This window comes from Orcinus orca, chromosome 19 (genome assembly GCF_937001465.1).
Source record: "Orcinus orca chromosome 19, mOrcOrc1.1, whole genome shotgun sequence".
NCBI classification, from domain to species: domain Eukaryota; kingdom Metazoa; phylum Chordata; class Mammalia; order Artiodactyla; family Delphinidae; genus Orcinus; species Orcinus orca.
This window is the reverse complement of record NC_064577.1, coordinates 47,962,135-47,985,960: the sequence shown is the minus strand read 5'-3', so window position 1 is coordinate 47,985,960 and position 23,826 is coordinate 47,962,135. Positions and strand designations below refer to the sequence as shown.

Below are 23,826 nucleotides of genomic sequence, written 5' to 3'. Positions count from 1 at the left end.
TCGTGTGGTCCTTAGCACGCTCCGCCTCACCATGTGGATCAGGGCAGGCCTGGGCTTTACCCTTCTTGTGCCCAAGCTGAGGAGCCAGCATTTGAATGCAGGTTCACCTCCAGCTCAGCACCTCTCCAGGCCTCTCACCATGCGAACGGTCCTCCCTACGATGGTCATGAGGCACTGGCATTTGTCACTATGTTCTTGTTTTTCAGTTGGGGAAAGATGTGTGGGCCCAGCTTGAATCCCATTTCCCAAAAGATTGAACCCTCGCTGTTCAATCTTTTCCTTATTACCCCAAAGTAATACTAATGAAAGCTTTAAACTTTCTTTTATTAAAAAGACTGATGAAGGAAATGGCATTCCCCAACAGCAGATGAAAGCACTGTACGTATCAGGCAAGTTCCCAGAGGCAGCAGTGGAATCTTCCCATTAATCCTGCTGACCTTCCTGAGAACCACCAACGGGTGCTGGCTGAGAGTAGGGATAGCGCCAAGTTTACACTTGGGGTCTGGTTCTCGGCTGCCTGCTTAGCGGGGAGAGAAGGCCCAAGGCCTCTGTGCCACCCAGCATCCCCCGCCCATGGAGAGCAGCAGCTGGAGGCAAAAAGCGGCACCTTCCCCTGGATCCTGTATCTCCCTTCCTGCTCCCCTTTCTAGAACATCTAGCTTAGGGTGATTCAAACTGATAAATATTTTGTAAATTGCCAAAAGCCACCCTTTGCTTTGCTGTACATCCTAAAGAGAGACGGACACAGCACCAAGTTTAATAGTCAGCAAAGGCCGGTGCTTCCCCTCCCTCCTCTCTTGTGGCCCGAGGCTTTCTTTGCAGATGTTATTCCTGCTTCAACCACATGGATTCATAGAAACTGAGGCAGAGGGTTGAAAGCACACAAGCCTGAGTTTCCTGCCCCTAGTGCCTTTTTGTGCCCAAAGTTAGCGTTCAAAAGCCATGAAGTGGCTAAATCATTCAGAGCATCTAAAACCTCTCCATAAAGGGGGCGCGAAGTGCTCTCTGAAAATGGTTCGCTATTCACTTGACCCGGAAAATGCCACAAATCATGCAAACCCAGAGGTTCATACCTTCCTGTTCACTTCAAGACCCATGAAACTGCCCAGCCCATCAAGGGTATGTGGACCCGAAAACTGGGAATGGCATCGTTTGCAGAAGCACCGTGCACCACGGTCCTTACACTGGCTCTACTTTCGGCAGGGGCAGGTCTCACCCTTACAAAGCTCCCCTACTCAGAGTAGAACCAGAGTGAGGTGCTGGGCGTGGGCTGAAGTGACACACAGTGACTCATCTACAAACGTGGAGGTTTATTTCAACAAAACATGAAACGAATACATTTGACTGAAGCTCCTTGCTCATCAGGCTGTGCGTACATCGAATGCTCAGTAAGACAAGTGAAGGCTGCTTTGTGACCGAAGTGAGCGGACAACATGGTGATCCTAGCTCAGGCGAGTCTCAGCTGATACATCGCTCACCCTCCTCCTGCCTTGGTGACCTCGTGTGTGTGATGGGCCGTGTCTCTTCCTGACTTCTCCATAGGAAAGGGCCCTGTCCAGGTAAGACCTAAAGTGAGGCGCCCTGGGGATGGGGGTGGTGGTGAGCGTGGCCAAGTTCTAGAGACTAAATGTATTCCTTTAATGTGTCATAATTTTGTTGGGGGCTGGGGGGAGGTAAACAAGTGTCACCCGCCCTCTGCCCCGAAGGAATGCCAGGGCAAGCACAGGACTCCACACCACCTGCAGGTGTGTGGAATTTTATTTATTGTAAAAAGTGCAGAGGAATTATCTGGTCAAAGGTGAGTCCACGCTTACTGGGTAAGCGAACACCAGCAACAGTGGACGTGCTTCCTGGACTGAAAATTGTTCCCCACCTTCTCCCGCCCTTCCTGGCTTGGACGGCGCCGAACCCCCGCAGCAGGGCAGCCGGGCCGAGGCTCCAGGCTCCTGGGGGCAGGTGGCAACCCATCCAGCCGCACGGTGCCCATCTGCACAAACAGTTCCCGAGGAGAGGAGTGGAGCTCTTTCTTGTGCGTGAACTGTAGGGTTAAGGCTCAGAACCGTAGCTCGTACGGAAGTGTTCATACTGCTGCTTCTCAGACGTCTTAGTGATTTCCCCCTTGGTCATCAGTGACAAATGCTGCTAAATGCAATCAGCTGCACTGCAGGAACCGGATGCTGCACTGGGGTAGCCGGGTGCCACCCCAGCCCTGACCACCTGGCACTCTTGCTTTAGGAACACCGGCGGGGGGTCGGTGAGCTCTCTCCTTGAATGAACGCTCCATCACCCGTGAGGAGGCCAGGGAGGGCCCCGTGGGCCTGGGAGACAGCAGCACCATGATGGGCTTGTGGATAACCTTAAGGTCACATGGATTCTGTGTTCCCTGGAAGCCTCCCCAAAGCGGGGAAGGCCAGTTCCCAGCGCCGAGAGCACTGATGTCACCAGGGCTCCTTTCCGTGGCTGTGGGGAGACCGGCTGTGCCTGTGTACATTCAAGGAAGAGACGAGACCCAAAGTAAGAGTGTCAGCTGCTAGAAGAGTGGCCCCAGAAACACAGACGATGGCCCTGTAGGCACCGTTAACCTCCTGTAACTATCAAAGCTCCAGGCTTAACAGTAACAACCTCCCGCGTCCTAAAAAGGGAGACTGGCTGGCCCGCTCTCGCTGTCGCATGGTGACTACTTTCCATCAGTGACGGGAAGGGCAGCTCCCCTGGGTCCTCCTCTGCCCACTCGGGCTACGGTACTGCCAGTGGGGCCCCCGGGCATCTCAGCTAGCCGAGCAGCGGCACACGGGGCAGTGGGTCAACCGTCTCTGCGCTTGTTCTGAGAAGGGAGCCCCAGGGCGAGGCCCCTAAATCGACGACAGTGACTGGGTCTCCGCTTTCTCTGCTTCCGGGGTCGCGGTTTTGCCCTCATCTTTGAGTTCCATGGAGCTTGCAGAGTTCATGCTCTAATTTTTCTTCACAAGCTGGGTGCCTGGTGTGGACCGGGCTGAGTGTGGGGTAAGAAGCAACAGACCCGAGGCTTCCTCCTCTCCCCACGCCTGGTGCTGGGCCTATGGCCTCAGCCCGGGCCCTCCTCTGCTGCCGGTGGCTGCAGGCTCACAGGGCCAGGGGCGAGCGCGGGCTGCTGACTGCCTGGCAACAGCTCCCACTTCCCGGGGCCAGACCAAGGGGCGGTCAGGACAGGAGGGTGGCCCTGCTGGCGTGTGGTAAGACCTCTTGGTAGGTGCTTGTACCCGTCATTGCCTTCTTAGGTCCTGGGCAGGGAGAGAGGACTGCCGTCACAGCCAGGGTAATAATAAATACTGAACGGGGTAGGTGTGACTGGTGGGCTGGAGTGGGGGCTTGTGACCCTACGTCCCAGTATGTCATGCGTAACCTGAAAACATCGAGGGGAAGCAAAATGCCACTTTGATTCCAGTGCTGGTCTCGTGTGCCTTCTAATTACAGCGGCTTCAGGTGTGAAAGGCAGCTCTAGCCCTTTTCTCCGGAGGCAGGGCAGGGGTGGGCAGGAAGCTCTTCCTACGTTGACGGGGAGTCCATTGTGGAGAGGATCCGAACGACTTCTGCTCGCTGAGTGGGCGAGATGTGCTGGGTCATGTGGACGATGGAATCCATGGCAACCTCTGGATTGGCCTGTACCAAGCTGGAGGGGAAGATTCGGGACAGTGAGGATGAGAGAGAGGCAGCAGTGCCTAGATCGGGGTAGCTTCAGAACTGCCCAAGAAACCTGCTCCCAGAGTCCACTGCGGACCCTGCAGTCCCTGCCTCACCTGATTCATTTTCCTACGTGAATAATGTCCCCAGCAGCAAGATACCACACGAACCCAAAACATTTTGTTATGTCAGAAAGTGAGGAAGTAACCTCAAAAAGCAAAAACCAAAACCCCGATGGGGTCATGTCACAAAGATAGTGGACCCAGCCTGAAGGTGCTCCCACTGGCTAAATCTGGGACATTTGGGGCATCAAAATAATGAATTACAAATCATTGAAAAAAGACATTCACTAGTCTACACCAATAACAAATATATAATAAATGGAGGAGGAGAGAGGACTTTTGCTTACAGGAGAATTGGGGTGGTGAGATGTGATTGTGCAGAGGAGTTGGAACACTGTCATTTTGCAACCTCACTGTAAAGACTGGATCAGGGACTTACCTGGTGGCACAGTAGCTGAGAATCTGCCTGCCAACGCGGGGGACACGGGTTCGAGCCCTGGTCCGGGAAGATCCCACATGCCGCAGAGCAACTAAGCCCGTGCGCCACAACTACTGAGCCTGTGCTCTAGAGTCCGCATGCCACAACTACTGAAGCCCGTGCGCCTAGAGTCCGGGCTCCACAAGAGAAGCCACCGCAACGAGAAGCCCGCGCACCACAACCAAAAGTAGTCCCTGCTCGCCACAACTAGAGAAAGCCTGCGTGCAGCAACGAAGACCCAACGCAACCAAAAATAAAAATAAATTAATAAATTAAAAAAAAAAAAGACTGGATCAGGCAAGAATCATCCCTGGATGCTAAATCTAGGTGGAAATTCTGATGAGCAGGAATCTGCATGGCCTTGAAGTGTCTCTCCTCAGACTGCTTATTAGGTTCGAGGGGGATGGGACAATCAGGAATTATACAGTGGAGAAGTTGAGTAACAGCTTGATCAGGTGATGGAAACTAACATTGGGACAGGCAGCTGACATCACGTGCCTCCAGATACGGTACCCTGTGAAGGCCAGATCATCACGGATGTAATATTCTGGCTGCAAATGCACAGCCTGAATCTAATCGTGAGGTAACATCAGACAAACTCAAAATGAGCAATGGTCTGCAAATGGTGGTTTAGATAAAATGTTCAACTTATAAAAATTAATCATTTTACTCTGGTTATGTAAGAGAATATCCCTATTAGCAAAGGCATACTGAACTATTTGGGGGTAAAGGGCCATGATGGGCCATGACATATGTAACTTACCCTTAAATGGTTCAGAAAAAGATATATATATATATATATATACACACACACACACGCACACACACACACACACACACACACACATACATATGAGTATGCTTACTCTTATATAAAAGAGTAAGCACACACGCAAATGATATATCAAAAAGGGTAAAATGTAAATACCAGGCACATTTGGGTACAAATTTGTTCTCTGTACTGTTTTCAGTTTTGCAGTTTTTCTGTAAATGAAATGTGTCCAAATAAAAAGTTTTAAAAATGTCCCCAGCAGTCTCCACCACCCAGCCTGTGGAGAAGACGGAAGCCTCTAGAACACAACTAACTCTTGGCTGGGGGAGGGGAGGAGGTAGTTTCCCAGGAAACTATGATGCAATCAGCTTTTCCTCACAGAATCATTCATCCGGTTTGAGTATCTGCATTTGGAGCGAATAGCTGGGCACAATGAACTAAGCCATCGTTACTAAGTGCCCCTGGGGACCAGCAGCTGAGCAAGAACTGCGCTTCAGGGCTCTGATCTGTGGGTCAACCACAGCCGTCTCAAACAGAAAGGGACCACAAAGACCATGAGGCATCATCACCTCACCGTTTGTCCTTGAGCCGCTCGTCCCCGAGAAGTGAGCCCCACTTCTACCCAGGAGCACCCCCACCTGCCCCCGCGGCTCTCACCTGCGGATCTGCTTGAGGACGTAGTCTCTGCTGATATACTTGATGTTCTCCTCTATTACCGAGCGAGCGCCATCTTCCTCTGCCAGCTGCTTCTCCAGCCATTCCACCAGATCCTTGTTGTTGTCCCAAACATAGGCCTGCGAACAGACGACGCCTGCTTGGACACCAGGGCCCAGGCCAGGCCGGACACCCTGACTAGTCTGCATCTGGAAAGTGCACTGCAAAAGCTTACTCAACGTAAAGAAGCCGTTCCCAGCTCTCTGTTACTGTTGGCTTTGCAGGAGGAGGAAGCAGGCCTCAAGGCAGGAGCCTTCCTCGTCTTCCCTGCCCTGCTTTTGAAGTGTCCACCTGGGCCCCCCAGAGGCATCCGTGCTCACACGGACGCTGGTCCCGTCCCCCTACCTGTTCCACAAAGGCTACGGGAATTTAGTCCCCTGACCGATTGTTTAGTAAAGTGCAGACTGAGAGGGAAATGCTGTTTACTTGGTGTTTCTAAATGAAATGTGTGCTTCTTGAGGAACTGAGTCACGATTCCTAAATTTAAGTCTGTAGTCCCAGCAGGGTGTGTGGCAGGTGAGCAGCCTGGCTGTGGAGGCCTCCTGCCATAGAGCTGGAGGAGGCCAGAGGTGAGGGGAGTCCTGCCGCCGGGTCGGAAACCTAAACCCCAGTTCGCTTTCTGTGAGAGTTTTCCGAAGGGTCAGGATGTCCATCACCCTGAAAGTCTCAACAAACCACCTCTCACCTCCTCCTTTCAAGATCATTTAGCTGAGCATTTCCCAGGTAGTTGGCTACATAATAATTCAGGAGTGTGTTAGAAACCTAATAGCCTTCTCCTGGCTCTCGTCTCCGCTCATTTTCTTTACAAATCATTTAGGGATCGTTTTGTTAATGGTTTCCGGAAAACCAAGTACCGCCATTAGGGCTCATTCATATTTATGTCATTTTGTTTGGGTAATTAAACACAAAGCTCGTCATTTAAAGGTGCGCTGTCCTCCTCTGTTATCACTAACCGAGTCAAAGTCAGAATGCCAATGAGTTTGGCGCCGTAATTTAATAGGTGGGTGCGTTAGGGGGCTCGGCAGGTGGCTCAGGAAGCCTGGATTCCAGCAGAGGCGCCCGAGCCACGGCTGGGACCCCAGGGCCTGCAAAGCACGGAGGCTGCGTTCTCAGTGCCTGCCAGAGTTGTCACGCAGGAGACCGGGCGCTGTGCTGTTTCCTAAGGTTCTACTTCGGGCCTTTCAAAATAATGGTTTCTTTTCAGACTCTCACTTCCCCATCTCCACCTTGGCCAGCGAGTTCCCGCGCTGCTTGTTTATTACATGTCCTGTAACTGACGTCCGCGTTTCTAACAACCCTTAAGGAGTCCTTCACAGCTGAAGGATTAAGGAGCCCCAGGATTAAGGATCAGCAACGTGCCTTTTCTAGTTCTTTTGTCCAGTTCTTTTTCTGGCTCCAAATTTGTCCATCTCTGTTTGTAATCACTGACAAAAAGATCAGCTCTCCTGGTCAGGGTGGTGCAGCCCGGACAGTGCGAAGCTGAGGGGGCCTTCCCACCTCTCCGTGCTGCGCGTCCTGCCCAGCACCTTCGAGGCTGAACGCAGGCGTTTTGCACATCAATCTCTACTGACAAGGGTGGCGGTGGTGGTGTTTCGTGGCTGTCTTAACTCGCACGTGCCAGCTCCTGCCCACCCCACACGTGGATGGGTGCACCTGCACTCCTAAGCACTGCCCCTGAACTCCGACATTTCCATCTCCATCGTGGTAATCTGGACTTCTGCACATGCCCTTACTTATGAGGATTTGGGGTGAGGAAAAAAGAAAACAATGCGTGCTTCTTGGAAAAAAAAAACTAGATTTACCCAAGAATCCCAAAGCCTTTAGTTTAAGAGAATATTTAATACTCTTATTAATCATTTTTAATCCGTTTGCTTTTAATTAAGAAACAGCATGATGCTTTCCTATCAACATATGCCAGGGAGCAGATTAATTGTGGCTTAAGATAACTCGCCTTGATTGGTGTAATGTATTAGCTAACGAGATGCCTGCTTCTAACGATGCTCAGACACTGCACTGGAAAGCCAGCTGCCCTCCAGAGAAAACTCTTCTGCTGTCCCCTCCTGTAGCCAGAATACACTAGGTATTTAAATTAAACATTGAAAAAGTTCCCAGACGGAATTAAAGCAACACATTCCAAGTTTTTGAAAATATAGGCCCCTTATATGAAAGATTTGCTGTTCACTCAGAATACGACTGGGTGATGACCACCAAGTCAAACCCTGGTCAAGTTTTGACCACAGCACAGAGCACACGCAGGCCATGGGGTCGCAATCCTAGCCAACAGCGTTTTTAGCAAGAATCAACAAACGCAGGCGCCGCGGCACCACAGGTTTTTTGCAACAGACCTGGGAGGGTTTCCTCTACTGTGTGAGCGTGCTTCCCCCATGAGGGTCAGGGAGTCTGCAGTTCCTCGTTCGCCCTCCAGGAACGGAGCTGTAGGAATCATCATTCCGGCCAGAAGGACGAGCAACCCTATGCTGTTTACATTTCCCTCCTTAAATTTATGAGCACGTGGCTGATTATTCCCACCATGGATTTTAACCACGTGTGACATGCTGGGTGCTAACCTCATGACATAACCCTATGTCACCTGCCTGCACTCATCCCAGTCAGAACATTATAATACCAATAAAATATCAATAATTAAACGTCACAACAGTGGCCTTACAGTACGTGTTCAGCTGGCACTATATCCCGCTCTGCATCAGTGGGTCAGTATCCCTGGCACTACTCAGCTCACTAATTGTATGTAGTAATTAGTCTATCTCACAAAATCTAAATGACCTGTTTGGAAAGTTTCATTTCTAATGTATCAGATTGCTGTTAAGCCCTCCTTACTCAATGGTACAGCAGGGCCTGGGAGTGACCAGGGCACAGGCTGATGGATGTGAGCCGTGATTACCATGCCCTGCAGATAAGTCACCTTGTGAGCTGCCTGACGATACCTCAGCAAAGTGATGTTTTCTGATGCTTTGGCGGACAGTAGCAAACAGCCATGTGGGCTGGGGTGGCCTGCTGGCCCCATCTCCTGATAGCCACTCCAGCCTCAGCCCCAGGCCCAAGGCATGCTGCCCAGGTTCTGCCTCACCTTTTCGCTCCTTGGCCCTAGATCAGAAGTTTGGTGCATAAGACTTGTCCACGGGAAGCTTGGGGAGAGTGGAAGTCAAACAACCCTATCAATGGTGCTTTTGCCTCTACCTTCCTCACAAGGGCCTCCACTGACGATTCATCTCATTTGGAAATCCAGACTAAGAATGAATGGGTTGGGACTTGCCTGTTGGCGCCGTGGTTAAGAATCCGCCTGCCAGTGCAGGGGACACAGGTTCGAGCCCTGGTCTGGGAAGATCCCACATGCCGCAGAGAAACTAAGCCCGTGCGCCGCAACTACTGAGCCTGCGCTCGAGCCTCTGAGCCACAACTGCTGAGCCCTCATGCCACAACTACTGAAGCCTGCATGACTAGAGCCTGTGCTCTGCAACGAGAAGCCACTGCAATGAGAAGCATGCACGCTGCAACTAGAGAAAGCCCATGCTCAGCAACGAAGACCCAACGCAGCCAAAAAATAAAAATTTAAAAAAGAGTGAATGGGTAGCTTCCTGGACAGTAAAGGTTCACTGTGGCATCCTAGATCATGGATAAATTAGAGCACGCCAAGTCAGAGAACACCGACTGAGAATCTACTGGGCACATGGCTCCCACCAAGACCATTTCAGCTGCACTGAAACTCTCAGCCCACCTTCTAACGTGCTGCGCTGAGGGAGGAGGAAACTGAGCGCCAGACATGGTGCCCGACACTTACGATGTCCTTTAAAACGCAATAAACCTCGTGAAATAAACATCCCTATTTTTACACATGAGGAAAGGGAGGCTTAAGTATGTCTAAGCCAGTAAATTGTAAAGCTGGGATCCAAAAAGTGTGAGATTCCAAATACCACATTCTTCTCAATTTCTAATTTCTTCTCAATTTGGGCCTGGGGGGAAAATCAGCTTGTCTGAAAAACTGCATACCTTAAACTATGGATCTAAGAATCAGGAGAAGAAACGTGCCCGTGAAACAGATGTGTGCCTTGTTCCTATGACCCAGTTTAAACCTAAGCTCTCGCTGTGTTTTCAGGGAGCTCTGGTGATGCTTCTCTTCTGCCTGCAGTGAAACTGTGAACCATAAACCCTGTCCCCTACAACGGGACTGTCCCTGTGGACTCAAACAGAACCCCATAACTCATGGTAACAGACTCCTCTAAGGGAAACAAAAGAATTGTACTGCTCAGTTATATAACATCACAGTGTGAATCTCTTTTTTCAGGATTAAGATTAAAAAAAGAAAAAAAAAACTATGAAGAAAACACACAGCACGGCTAACAGACGCCTATCACTGTCTTTCCCTACCAGTAACCACAGTAAGAACCAGAGAGTCACTTCCTGAGGCAAAGCCAGGGTTTAGACCTTGCGAGAGACAGTGTACGATATCCATCCCTGACTGAAGAATCGAGGAAAGGCGCCAGTTTTGGGGTTTGAAAGGCGGTTCCCAAGCACCGCGCAGACTTGGTCCCTCAGAGGCAGCCACTCGGCTTTTGAACACGGCAACACTTTCTTCTGTCAAGGGCGCTGCAGATTTTATCACCAGCCCCACACTAAACCGGGTCCTGCTGAGCCCGCAGAATCCAGAAGGAGGTTTCAAAGCCACATCGTGGGACCACCTGCCCTTCCTCTCTCCCCTCGACTGTCCTCCTGGACTGAGCGCTCAGGGGGGCGCTCTCTTCTGTAGATCGGGGGCAGGGGAGACGGCCTCGTTCTTGGGTACGTTTGGGTCCCAGAGCCTCTGGCCTCCCCTCCTGAGCCATGGGGCCAGGCTGTCTTCTGCACTTGATCTCCAGCCAGGAGTCTGTGCACACAGGTGACTGTTTTCTCCGTCGACAAGATGGCGATGACCTGCTTCTCCAGACACGCTGTCCCCTGGGAGTGGGATGTTAAGGCACAACTGAAGGGCCTGTGCGCTGGCTTCACGCTCAGAGGGGAGCCGTCCTTCCCCGCATCCTTGTGCCCACTGAGGCCGTGCCCGTCCATTAGTGACTAATGGCGGAGGAAGGTGTGCGGGCCTCTCCTGGCCGCACACGCAGAGTCCGTTTACCTGGCTGGCCGCTCCTAACTGGAGAACAGCCTCTTATTTTACACTTGCGTGACTTTCAATGCCAACTTCCGCTGCAAGCTGCCAGTGGCCACTGACAGAATTGTCTCACTTAATTATGATGCCAAAGACTGACCTTAACCTGAACCACATGTCGCATGAGGCTGCACATCTGAAATATTTATCCAAGGAAGCTTTTCGGTCATAAAGAAACGGGTAGACCTAACACAGAGGTGAATCTTAGAAGCAACCCGACTCACTGACTTTAAAACTTATAGCAAATCTTGGGGTTCCTTCCCGGGAACAGTCAGCAGAGACCTCAAGCAACACTTCCCAGGAGGAGGCGGGTGTGCCCTCCATCCGGCCCTCCAGCAATTCTCTAAGCCGGCAGTCAGCAACTGTTTTCAATCACATAGCCATCAGGAAAAGAGACACATGTATTTCCAGCACATACTACCCATATTCTGATAAAATGTATATATGATGTATATGATTAAATCCAGATACTAACTATGAATAAAGGTTGATTTCTTTCTTTTTCTTAGTAAAAATAGAAATAAAATCCCACCTTTTCCTTCCCATCCTCCCATGGACTGTCTCATGTAGCCCAGGATTCCAGAAGCAAATGCTGGTGCCTGGCTGTCCTGGCCTCAGCCCCGGGGAGGAGCACTAGGGACACCATCTCAGCGGGCGCTGCTCCGAGGTGTGCGCCTTCCCCGTGAGATCACCCCCAGGAGATGGCGGATCCGTAGTTCCCTGCAGGGTGGACGTTTCCTTCCAGCTCGGATTTGCAATCAGAAGACCTTCAGCTGGAGTCACAGCGTCTGCCGCCTGGATCACCATCCCCTCCCGTTAGGCTCCTGCTCGTGCCCCCTCAGCGCACCCTCCTCGCAGCCCCTGAGCCGTCTCTCTACAGCACGCATCACAGTATGTCCCTCTGCCGCTTCAAATTCTCAGTGGCTTCCCAGGCCTCAGGACAAAGTCCCAGCCCCTCCACGTGGCTCTCCTGGCCCTACACCATCCCGGGCTCTGAGCCATCCTGAAATTCCTGCAGTGCCTCGGGTGCACGGTACTCTTGCTGTCAGGCTTGGAACATGCGGTTCCTTCTGCCTGGAACATTCCTCCTGTCTCTTAATCCAACCTTTTCCTCTGGTTCACTCCTACTATGTTTTCAGGTCTCTGCTGAGACATTACTTCTAGAAGTCTTCCCAGACTCTGCCCTCCCTTCCCACACAGCGGGTCCGGTGGCCCTTCTCTGTGCTCTACGATGCCCTGGACCTGCCATGTTTGACGTTGGCCTCACTGTTGTATGTGACCCCTTGACGAATCTGTCTCCCTGCCTTGGTGGCGAGCTCTGCGAGGACAGGAGCATATGCCTGCCTCCTTCACTGTCTGGTGTACAGGAAGCATTCAGAAAGGTTTGCTGAATGATGGAATGAGCTGCAAAGAACGCCCTACCACCTCCTCTCACAAGCCCTCAGGACATATTACTGTGGGGAGGACACAGGCCGAGGCCCATATCTCCCTTCCGCTCCCGAGGCCCGGGGATTCTTAGACAACAAGGCTTCTTGCGGTGCCAGGGGCGGGCGGGCGGCGGGTGAGGAGCAGGATGTGAAGGCTCCTCCAGGGGGCCACCTACCTTCACTGTCCCTTCCACTTCCACAAACCAGCGCCTTAACATGGCCTGGATCTGGCCGTCGGTCAGCTCGGGGTTGGCGTTGTGAATTTTCTTCTTGACCAGGTCCTCCAGCAAGAGACGCCTCAGCCTCCAGTAGAAGAAGGTACGGGATGTCTTCCAATCCAGGATGTCCTACACCCAGACAACAATAAGCTTAGTCGCCCCAGCTCGGTGCCCAGAGGGGACTCCACGGGCACAAACCCTACCCTCCAGCGAGCCCCTCAGAGACTAGAGTGGCCACGAGCCCAGCCCCTGTAGGCGGCTGCCCAGTTCAGAGCGCAGCCCCACGCCCCACCGACCGCAGCACTGCACAGGGAGGGGCCTGGCCATCGCTCGGCCCACACGGAGCTGAGATGTTTGGGGGTGCAGGGCTCAGACTCCCGGGTAACAGAGAGCACGGGGCTGCTTTTGAGCAGGCGGTTCAGACAGCTCGCACGCAGGTCAAGTGTGAACTAGCCGCTGCCGGGACCTTGACACTGGGGTAACCCACTGCCTGAGGACCCCGGGGAAGCTGTCCCCAGTGGAGTGCCTGGGAGTCAGTTTCTCGCCAGCAAAATGGAGCCTGCCTCCTGAGGAGTCCCCGGGAGCCTAACTCATAAGCTGTTTGAGGATGGTAGTGGGCACAGAAAAAGGGACAAGTCTCGCCAGAAGAACTGAACACGGTTTGATCTGCACCCGCTGTTTTAATGCAGCCCCGAAAGCTCCCTGCATGGGAGCCCGTGGGCATGAGACACACACGGGCTGGCGGCAGGTCTCTGACAAGTCAGGAGAAGCGGCGACCACCGTACTTACGTTGATAACACCCTTCTCCTGCATCCGGCCCGGTGTGTCGTGCAAGTCAGCAAACTGCACGGCCACCTGGCGGTAAATGGGAAGGAGAAAGTCCTCCCGCTCCTTCAGCTTGCTCTCCAGCTCCTTCCGCTCAGCTGCGCTTAGCTCGGGGGTGCCTGCAAGGAGACACACCGTCAGGCGCAGGCGGACCAGGAGCCTCTATCAGAAGCAGCCACAGTCACAGGAAGCTCTGAGGCTCAGCTCTCCAACGTCTTCATTGCCTCTGCTGACAACCGGACTCTGCCAGGTGCCAGACCTGCTGTCTTGCCATGGGGCTCCCGTGCCCTCCCTTCCCTGTGGGGCTGACGGCTATGAAAGCAGCCCTGGGGGGGGCCCGCGCCCCGAGCAGGTGCCAGCCCGTGCCCCTCACCACCGCTCTGACTGACAGCGGGCCCCTCATCCCCACGAAGGGCACCGTGCCATGCCCTGCTGACCAGCACTAGAGCGGCCGGGCTGCTCCGGGTGTGGGACACGCTGGGGGGACACGCCCTGTGCCTCCGCACACAGACCAGCAGCTCTTCTTCCCCACGTCCACACCAGTCACCTGTCCGCCTGGACAGGACCTGATGACTCCTCAGGTCGCAAGCTGCTTTACTTCACAGCTTTAATCTCAGGTCTGCATACTCTTAACCTGAAATTAGTAGAATCCGACCCAATCAGAGCCAGAGGCATGTGTCTCATGCCAGCTCGGGGGATTAGCCAGCCTCCTAGTCTCCTACCTGGGCTGCTACTGCCAGAGCCAACCCCTGACCACAGTGACAAAGATATTCTAGCTCTTGGGCTAAACGCAGAGGAGGAGGGAAATAGAGAAAGGCAGTCCACAAACCCCATTTGGACCCCCAAGCTTATGAGCACATGGCGCCCTTACGCAACAGATGAGTTTGGACTCCTTATAACAAGCAGCCTCCCACCCCCACTCAACAGTGTCCCAGGAGAGGCGCTGCTACGTTGTGCTTTTCTTCCTAATTACTCTCAGAATGGAACTTGCAATCAATACCGAGAATTTATCTGCCTGCCCAGTAAGGAGGAGTAAGTCTAACTGAAAGAGCAATAGGTGACAGCCCCTGGGGTTGGGGACAACTTGAAGTGCTTTGTCACCAAAGCTGACAAATAAATACATGACCACAGGTGACGGGATGCAATAGAGAAAGGTCTATTTCAAGCGTGTCTGTCTGGAGCGGGCCTTGCTTTTATGCCACTATGAATCACATGCCATAAACAGCCTTGGGCTGCCGAGTGAGCCGTATTATACCCAAACACGTGTGTAACTCTACTACCTAGCTTCAGTCTTATGAGGTTTTTGGATGCCCAAGTCCACCTTTTTTTTTAAAAAAAAAAAAAACAAAACCCATCACTACTTTGAACTGTGATGAAGGGTACAAAGGGCTATCTTTCCTTGGGTTCTCACACAGAGGCAACCACTGACCCATCGCGTTGGGCCCCTGACCCCCCAGCAGCCTTCTTTCCAAACCAGGTAAACAGCAGTGGGCACCACACTGTGGGATGAGACGGAGGCCCGTTCATTCTAGGTGGACCTGCCTGGAGGGTTCCGGGGAGGAGAGCTGACCAGCTCCTTCTGAGATGAGATGGTCTCGAGTAGAACACCCTTGACAGGGAAGCAAACATTTTTCCTTCAACAATAAAAGGAACCAAGACTCCTTGGAGAAATGGTTTATTCCGCGGCTGGGGCAGGAGAAATATAAGATGAGCCTGGAGTGTATTGTCACAAAAAGCGGGGAAGTACTCAAAAACTGACTGGGACATGTTAAAAGGACACAGGAACCAGTGTGAAGGTGTTCTGACGGGCTAAATTTGGGACAATTTGAGCATCAGATAGAATATTTATGGAATTAAATAAGAACCCATGAGTCACCCTGACATAAATAATTAAATGGGGGAGAAGGGAAGGGAAAGCCCTCTCTCTCCCCAGACTAACAATAGAGAAGGAATGATGGAATTAGAAAATCACCATTTTACAGCCATCACAGTCATTGATTCTGCCAAGAATTATCAACACATACTAAAACCAGTGGGTGAGCCTTTGAGGAGGAACAGGATATTTACATAGTTTCAAAGCAGCTCCTTACAAATTACTTACTAATTACAAAGGGGAAGATGGCAACTTTACAGTGGATTAACCCAGTGAACAAAACCTTAGAACAAGTAATCAGAGCTAACCAGCACCGAGAACAGGACAAGCTGACATCACGTGCCTCCTAATACGACATCCTGAGAAGGACATGACATCACTTTTGCAGTATTCCTGCCAAAAATGCATAATCTGAACCTAACCATGGAAAATATAAGACAGATTCAAACTAAGGAACGCTACAAAAAGTGGCCTGGACTCTTCAAAAACTGTCAAGATCATGAAAGACAAAGAAAGGCCAAAGAACTATTCCAGATTAAAAGGGACAAAATACTGGACAACAAATTGCAACATGTGCTCTGAGATTAGATCTCAGATATGGACTAAAAAAAAAAAAAAGGCTATAAAGGACATTATTGGGACAACTGGTAAAATTTTAATATGAATTATGGATTAGACAGCAGTATTGTATCAATGTTATAGCTTCTGATTTTTTTTTTTTTTTTTTTTGCGGTACGCAGGCCTCTCACTGTTGCGGCCTCTCCCGTTGCGGAGCACAGGCTCCAGATGCGCAGGCCCAGCCGCTCCGCGGCATATGGGATCCTCCCGGACCGGGCACGAACCCGTATCCTCTGCATTGGCAGGCGGACTCTCAACCACTGCGCCACCAGGGAAGCCCCTAGCTTCTGATTTTAATAAATGTATTTTGCTTATGTAAAAGAAAGTCTGTGTTCTTGGAAACACACACTGAATATTTATGGATAGAGGATCGTGATGTCTACAGATTAGCTCACACAGTTCAAAGAAAACACGTATGTGTGCAGAGAGAGTGAGCGAGGGAGCTTGTGCATGTGAAAATTTTAAAGCAAGTCGAAGAAGTTAACAGTAGGTGAATTGGAGAAAAGGGCATCAGAAGTTCCTTGTACCATTCTTGTAACTTTCCTGTAAAATTATATCAAATGGAAAGTTAAAAAAATAAGTACAACTAAAAAAAAAAATGTATCCTGGCTCCCCAGTGCATATAATCAGTAATCAACAGGGCACTGGGCACTGTTCTAAGTGCTTTACATCTATTAACCCATTTAATTCTACAACAACCTTATGAGGTTGGTATTCCTATTCTCCTCCTCTTACAGGTGAGGAAACTGAGGCATTGAGAATTTATGTAACTTACCAAGGTCACAAAGCTAGAAAGGGGCAGAGGCAGGACCCGGATGCAGCAGCTTGGCTCCCCCAGCTTTTGAACACTGTGTTGTGTGTGTTTCTGGCTTATGTGTACAAGCGCTTCGGTACTAGTATCCCTTTAACTTCAGAAAAGGCTAAATGAGGATGGCAGACTCCTGCCTGATAAAGGTGAGGTTCCACCTCAGTCCCACCCCACGACTAGACCGAGACGGCATCTCCAATAATTCCCATTCTGTATGCACGTCTCTAGGGTAGTGCCTCCTGTTACAGGCATACCTAGAGAATACTTTATTGCTAAAAAATGCCAACACAAGTATAAAAACATCAAAACATAACATCAAAGATCACTGATCACAGATCACCATAAGAAATATAATAATAATGAAAAAGTTTGAAAGCACAGTAAAGCGAGTTATACCTGTACTGTATTTGTTATGGGGAAATCAAACAACGCTATCAAGCAGGACTGCACACTATAGAGAAATCGTTTGTGAAAGGAAGAGTCAATCGATGCAGCAAACCTCACTGGTGTCTTATTTTAAGAAATTGCCACGTCCGTCCCCCCCACCCTTCAGAGACCACCGCCCTGATCAGTCAGCAGCCACTAACGTCGAGGCAGGACCCTCCACCAGCAAAAAGATTATGATTCACGGAAGGCTCAGATAATGGTGAGCATTTTTTAGCGCTAAAGTATTTTAAATTAGAGTATGTACATTGTTTTTCAGATATAATGCTCTTGCACACTTATAGTGTAAACAACTTTTCTATGCACTGGGAAACCAAAAAAAGTCACGTGACTCGCTTTATTGCGACATTCACTTCATTGTGGTGGTCTGGAAGTGAACTCGCGGCATCTCTGAGGCATTGAGAGATCGTCAGGTAAAATCGCAGCCCTGCTGGGGGGCGGGGGATGGCAGGACCGTGAACATGGCTGAACAGGGACTTCCAGACCCTCACAACGTTCTCCCTCAGGGTCAACAACATATATACATAGATGCGCTCCGTATACAACACACACCATTTATCGAGCATTTCCTATGCGCCAGGCACTGCACTCCATGATTTTAGGATCACACAGCTCGTAAGTCACCACGCGCAGTTCAGACCCAGGTCTGGTCAGCTGCTAACACTGCTGCCAAGTGGAACACCTCAGAGTTACTGAACGCTTTCCAAGTTGCTTCAGATACATCATCTCTAATCTTTATAATAACCCAACCTTACAGACAGGGTCTCTGCTTCACAAATGAGAAAACCAAGGCTCTGAAACGTAAAAGTAACTTGCCCAATGACACCCAGCTCTTAAGTAGAAAAGTCAGGATTTACCCTTGGGTCTGGCTGTCTCTGAAGCCTGTGTTCTTCTACATTAAATGGTACTGAAAGTGGCCAAGCAGGAGACCTGGCAGTGGCCACAGAAGGGCAATTAGCTGGAGAGTTTGGTTCACTGTGTTAGGAGGAGTTAAGAGCACAGCTCAGCACTGGGTGCAGAGCAGGGGGACTTCTGCGCTTAGGAACAGAGCACTGGGGGAATAAGACCGTGGCTTTACCCAGTTGGAGGGACAGAGGAGGCTAATTCCCCTAACAAAATTCTCATCCACCCAATCAAGCTATCCTAGAGCTCTGAAAGAATACCAAAGTAAACACCTACAATACTCTGGCCCTCCTGAGTGAGACTAGGAAGATCCCAGAACATTCCCCCAAAGCCTGTGTTGTCTGATTCCTTCAGTGATGCCTCTGATTGCCGTTCAAGACCTACCTCAAAAAAGCATCAAAGCAAGGAAAAGATAGAAGTAGAGAATGTATGTAATTTTAAATGCCCATGAGAAAGAGAAAGATTTGTGTGTTTTAAGGGAAAAAAAGGTTTTCTACATTTTATTTTCTAAAAATCAGAGGCTGCTCTTAAGCTAGTTTTACACCCTTCTGTAGCACAGCGAGGGCCCCTCTCCTTGTACGGCAAAGCAGCCAGCCCCAGTAATGATTTAGGGGAGATTAACACATATGTCAATGTCTATTTTCTGCTTAATTTAAAAGCAGCGTCTATAAAGATTTTTGACTTCTGAACCCTGCTCTCCTGAAAGAAAGAAGGTAAGAATGAGGAGGGGGATAAAGAGTGATTATCCCATCATTGATCATTTGTCAGGAGCATTTCTTATTCACTGGACTATTGTAAAAAGCTAAGCTCTCGATCAATCCTATAAGCTCCCTGTACAATTAAATATCTTGGAATGGTTTTCTTTCTTTTCTAGCCAGATTGCAGGGCCTCAGGGTTTTTAGGAAAGCAAGCCAGTGTGTGTGCATGTGTGAGTGTGTTTAAGAATATGCTACAGAGAGGAAAGTCATTCTTTCTAGAATCCTACTTTAGGAAAAGGCTGAAATGGGAAAAGGGAAAAGGGAGGTCGGTCACTCCCATGCCTTCCTTCCCAAAATAAACAGTCCCCATGAAATCCTAAAAATCCAGCCTTACAATTAAGAATGTTTAAAGACTTAGACGCAAGAAGAGGTATTACTAGTGATCAAATGAAAACTAACATTATTGAGATGTTACCATACACTCGTACTGCTTAAGTACTTTTCATCTCATTTCATCTTCACGACAACCCTAAAAGATTGCTGTGATCTTATCGTTGGGGAAACTGAGGCACGCAAAAGAAGTGAAGTAACTTGTCCAAGGCCACAAAGCCAGGAAATGATGGAGCTGGGATTTGGGCTTAGGCAGTCTGGCTTCAGAGTCCATGCTTTTTAAATGAAACAAGTTAAACTGACCTGCACGTGTCCACAGGACAGCAGCCTGTCAGGTGTTCCAGGGGCCAGGACATAATGAAAAGCCACATCTCTCCTCCATGGGGTCAAAGCTGAAGAGAAGCTTCTGAGGAGCCCGCTGATTTCTGCGGCAGGAGGTGCTTTGACCCAGCCTTGACCCTGGGGGAGGGCGGGAGGTGGCCAGCCTTACCGTACGGATGAGCAGACCATGGAGTATGATCTGGGGGGAGGGTGAGACCTTCAAAGCTGAGAATAAAAATCAGAGTGGTAGGCTAAAAATTCTCTGCGCAGCCAAAGGCACGAGGTGACCTTGCAGAAATCTCTTTCCTTTTCTGAGCTGTTTCTCATTTATGTAACAACCATCCTAATCTGGCAAACAGGAAAAAGGATGTGATATTAAAGTGTGTGTTCTTTTAATTCTTAACTTTTTTTTTTAGTTCTATCAAGAAGCCTATGTAAATATAAACCCAATTTTAACTTTCATGTGCCCTTCCTCCTCTGAAGAAGAAGAAGGCAATTTGCTGTGATTGGTTAAATACTTATGATGCTAAAGAAAAGAACTAGATCACCCTCCCCACTAAGCTCCTGAATATCTCAGATATGAGAACACATACCCATTCCTCAACCTTAAGATTGAAAAATCAGCATAAAAAAGACTGGAATCTTATTAAGATTCAGAAGTATAAACATAAGTAGCTGTTTAAAAGATCTATGTAAACACATTTTCTATGTTGAAAGAAATTTCTCTAAAATACAGTAAGATAGGGTGGAAAAAAAAAACCTGCAAAACTATTTCCGTATCCATAACAGGTGTGCCTTTCTTTACACAAAAGCATTCTTGAAAAACTGCAGAAATCAGATCCTGTTTTAAATGCCTTAAGGGAGCTATTTAGAAGGAACCCTGCAGTGAATCCTTTGGTAAAGCAAATAATCCTTTTGTAATGGGAATAATTTCTCCCAGTGTATCTAGTTTTTTTTTAAATCCCATTTTCATATATCTGCTTTTCTTCAAAGGGGGCCATAACTATCTGAATACAACTGTATATGCATATTGATTTTAACAGCAATCCTCTCAAGGGATGTTTAACCCTGAGGTTCCTTGCGATGGCGTTAGTGTTCTACTGTTCATATTTTTAAAAATCATTATAGTAAAGCCAGAGATTTCCAAATGGGGATTAAAAAAATATATTAAATACATTACTCCCCCTGCAGCCTTGTCCCCTGTGCCCCCATGCAAACACCCCACACAAAAGCACAGAATTCTCTGAATTCTAGTGGCAATTAAGCCTGGCAGTCTGTACTATTTTCTTTCTCTAAGTTGCTCTTCCTCAGTCTGGCAGGCGGGAGGACAAGGATCTGGGTCATCTGGGACCAAGTGGGGAAGAGGGTCCCTCTGACAAGTTCTCATGACAGCCTCAGGCAGGCAGAAGCTTAGGTTTTACAGTCTAACAGAATGCCTGCCAGGTCCCTCCAGCCTGAGGGAATTGTGACTCACTCCTTCCTGGGAAGAGGCAAGCCCAGATGCTTCTATAAATACAATCAGATCACACCAAAAGGACGACCCCCTTCTCCTTCCCAGAAAATGTTGTCACTACTGCACTAAACTGCATCAAGCCAAAGAGCTTCTGAATCGGTGTGACAGGTGGGTTTTAAGCTGCTGCTAACTTAAGGGAGGATCCCATCATCTCTACCTTCATGATAGAAAGTCTTACGTCGTTCCTCAGCAGCCTACCTACTAAGGAGCCCAGTGTTTGGGGACCTCGGTGCCAGGGAGGACACTCTGTGTACAACAGGGGAGAGGGCCAGAGGCCACTCCCCAGGCTGAGTATTAGGACTTCTTTCTGTCCCATGATCAACTTTCCAGGTAAGGACACTGCTTTGTGCCTCAAATAAGCAACCTGAGCTCTTTTCAGCTTACAGCATCTTGAAGAGGGCACAAGAGATAGAAAAGCACACACAGCGCAGAAACTTCGATCACCTCTGCCAGAAAAGCAGCTTAACCCTTGCGTCCCCTTAACTCAAGGAAGTATCCATTTCCTGTCATCCCGCCGGCTAAAGAGAAGGCTTGGGAGTGAGGCATTCCTGAGGATTTTCAGACACATGTATCCTCACTTGCAGCCACAATACTCCATCTACCTCCGCCCAGGGTGCCTCAGGCCGGGAGGCGTGTGGGGTGTGGGCGAGGGCCTTACGGCCAAGCAGGGGCCAGCAGTGGTGCTCGCTGCTGCCGGTGTCAGACCGCCACTCCCAGAACGCGCTCCGTCCACGTGGGCACGGCCAGTGCGCTGCATGGCAGGCTGCCCGGCTGTCTGGGAACAGGGCCACGACCAAGACGTGTGTCTGGAGCAGAATAAAGTTCCACCAAGCGGCTCCTTGGCCCAGGTGCTCTTTGTACCGAGGAGAGGGACTGCGGGGAGCTTACAGTGGCTTCACGCTTGGGCCAGAGGGTTCTCTCTCTACCTAAATTGATTTGTCACTTCCCTCGGAACACAAGAGGAGGATGAGGATCCAGAAGAGGATCTCACATCACAGCATCATGAGGCCAGGCTGGGAAGGCTGTCCTGCTCTAAGGCCGCTCTCCCTGTCCTGGAGGTAAAAGGATATCAGAGAGAGACAGGGAAGCCTTGGAGGGCTGCGCTCTGTTTCCAAAGAAGGAATTTAATTTCCTTAAGGCGACCAGAATGGTAGGACATTTTCCTCTCTGCACTGACTCTCCCAAGCCCGGGTTCTGAGAACCCAGGGTAAGAACTGGTCCAGCAATGCAAGACTCTGGTATTTGGTCTGATATCACATTCCTTGCTGGGGTAATTCTTCCCTTTACCTTTATGAGGGACCAATCTATGTACTATTTTCATACTCTCTGTTATAATCACAGAACTGTAAACTAGTAATTCACCACCTCTACCCAAACTAACTATATAAAATGACAAAAGGCCATTAAAAAAAAATAAGAATCCTGAAAGAGATGACGTTAGCTGTTCAGAAGTTAAATATTATTCATTATCCTTAGAGAGTATTTTGAGCACAGTCAATCACCATGCACTGATTTGTCTAAGTGACCTGATGGCATGCTCCCCCGTGCAGAGGCCCATTTGGGAAGAGACTGGGAACACAGGACAACATCTACTCCTCAGACGTCCTCCTATGTCAGATTCCTCTCCGTGGAGTTGGCTTCAGATCACAAAGGGAAAGCACTCTTGTTTAAAGAACTTGTTTAGGGACTTCCCTGGTGGTGCAGTGGTTCAGAATCCGCCTGCCAATGCAGGGGACACGGGTTCGAGCCCTGGTCCGGGAAGATCCCACAGGCCGAGGAGCAACTAAGCCTGTGTGCCACAACTACTGAGCCTGAGTTCTAGAGCCTGCAAGCCACAACTACTGAAGCCCACGCACCTAGAGCCCGTGGTCCGCAACAAGAGAAGCCACCGCAACGAGAAGCCCACACACCACAAGGAACAGTAGCCCTCATTCACTGCAACTAGAGAAAGCCCGCGCACAGCAACGAAGACCCAACGCAGCCAAAAATAAATAAATAAATAAATAAATAAATAAATTTATAGAAAAAGAGCTCCTATTTACTTTTGATCAGGCTTAGTATTCAGCTGAGGTAAGTATCTGAGGAAATCCTGAGAAAAGTAGCACACAGGGAACCAGAATTCCCTTCTGGGCACTAGCGTACATTTACTTTGTACCTTGGATGACTTATTTAACTCTTCCTTCTGCCTCGATCTCCCAATCTGGAAACTGAGGTCATTTTTACCCACTTTGTGAAAAAGCATTTTGGCAGTCTGCTTCTAGGCACTGAGAAAGGAGCCAAAAGCCAGTGTGAACCCAAAAGGAGCCAGGTTCACAAATGTTTCTTCTGTTACATCCCCACTGATCTCTTCTGTCACGAACACACCTGGACGTCTATGGTCTCCCTGACTGACTGAGAATACCTGAGACAAGACTGCTTCTTCTTCTTAGGATGGAAAGGAAACGATGCCCATCACCATGTTTGAACAATGCTTCGCAGATTCAAAGACAGCGCACATTCATCTGATCCCCACGCTGGCTAGGTGGGAGCATCACCCCCACTCTCTAGATGAAGAAGCTGATGTTTGGAGAAGTTAAACAACTTACCTGCAAGCAACATACCCAAGACCTGTACGTAGTTATTTTTACTCCAGCTCCACTGCTCATGCCCCAAGCTGCCCTGGGCCAGTGCCTGCTTCACATTTAGCCGACTAAGGATTCTTCCTCTAGTGCCATTTTGGTCAAGGTTAAATAAATATGGTTTTCTTCAATGTGGATAGGAAATTGCTAATAAGATGATTTGTAACAAATGATTAAACGGCCATCCCTTGGGAATCTCCTCCTTCTCCCCTTTCCGTGTTTCAAAAGTTAAAAGATGCTGGGTGAATGTGGGAGCGATATCACTTTCCTTCAAGAGAAAGAAGCTTCAGGCCCACACCCCTCACCATCCAGTCATTCTACAA

The 23,826-nt window shown here is 49.5% G+C and overlaps 1 protein-coding gene across 16 annotated transcripts in view; it reads right to left on the bottom strand.

Moving 5' to 3' along the window:
* ACACA (acetyl-CoA carboxylase alpha) overlaps positions 1-23,826 on the bottom strand; it is a 283,052-nt gene that overhangs the window by 6,774 nt on the left and 252,452 nt on the right. For 15 of the 16 annotated variants that reach the window (XM_033431572.2, XM_004271716.4, XM_033431570.2 and 12 more), the window contains 4 exons: positions 13,282-13,436; positions 12,451-12,621; positions 5,630-5,766; positions 1,291-3,649 (listed from right to left, as the gene is read on the bottom strand). In XM_033431572.2, coding sequence (XP_033287463.1) covers positions 3,526-3,649; positions 5,630-5,766; positions 12,451-12,621; positions 13,282-13,436 — 587 coding nt within the window. In that variant the 3' untranslated portion in view covers positions 1,291-3,525. Of the gene's footprint in view, positions 1-1,290; positions 3,650-5,629; positions 5,767-12,450; positions 12,622-13,281; positions 13,437-23,826 lie in introns of those variants that run through there. The other variant, XM_049702257.1, reaches the window with a different exon arrangement.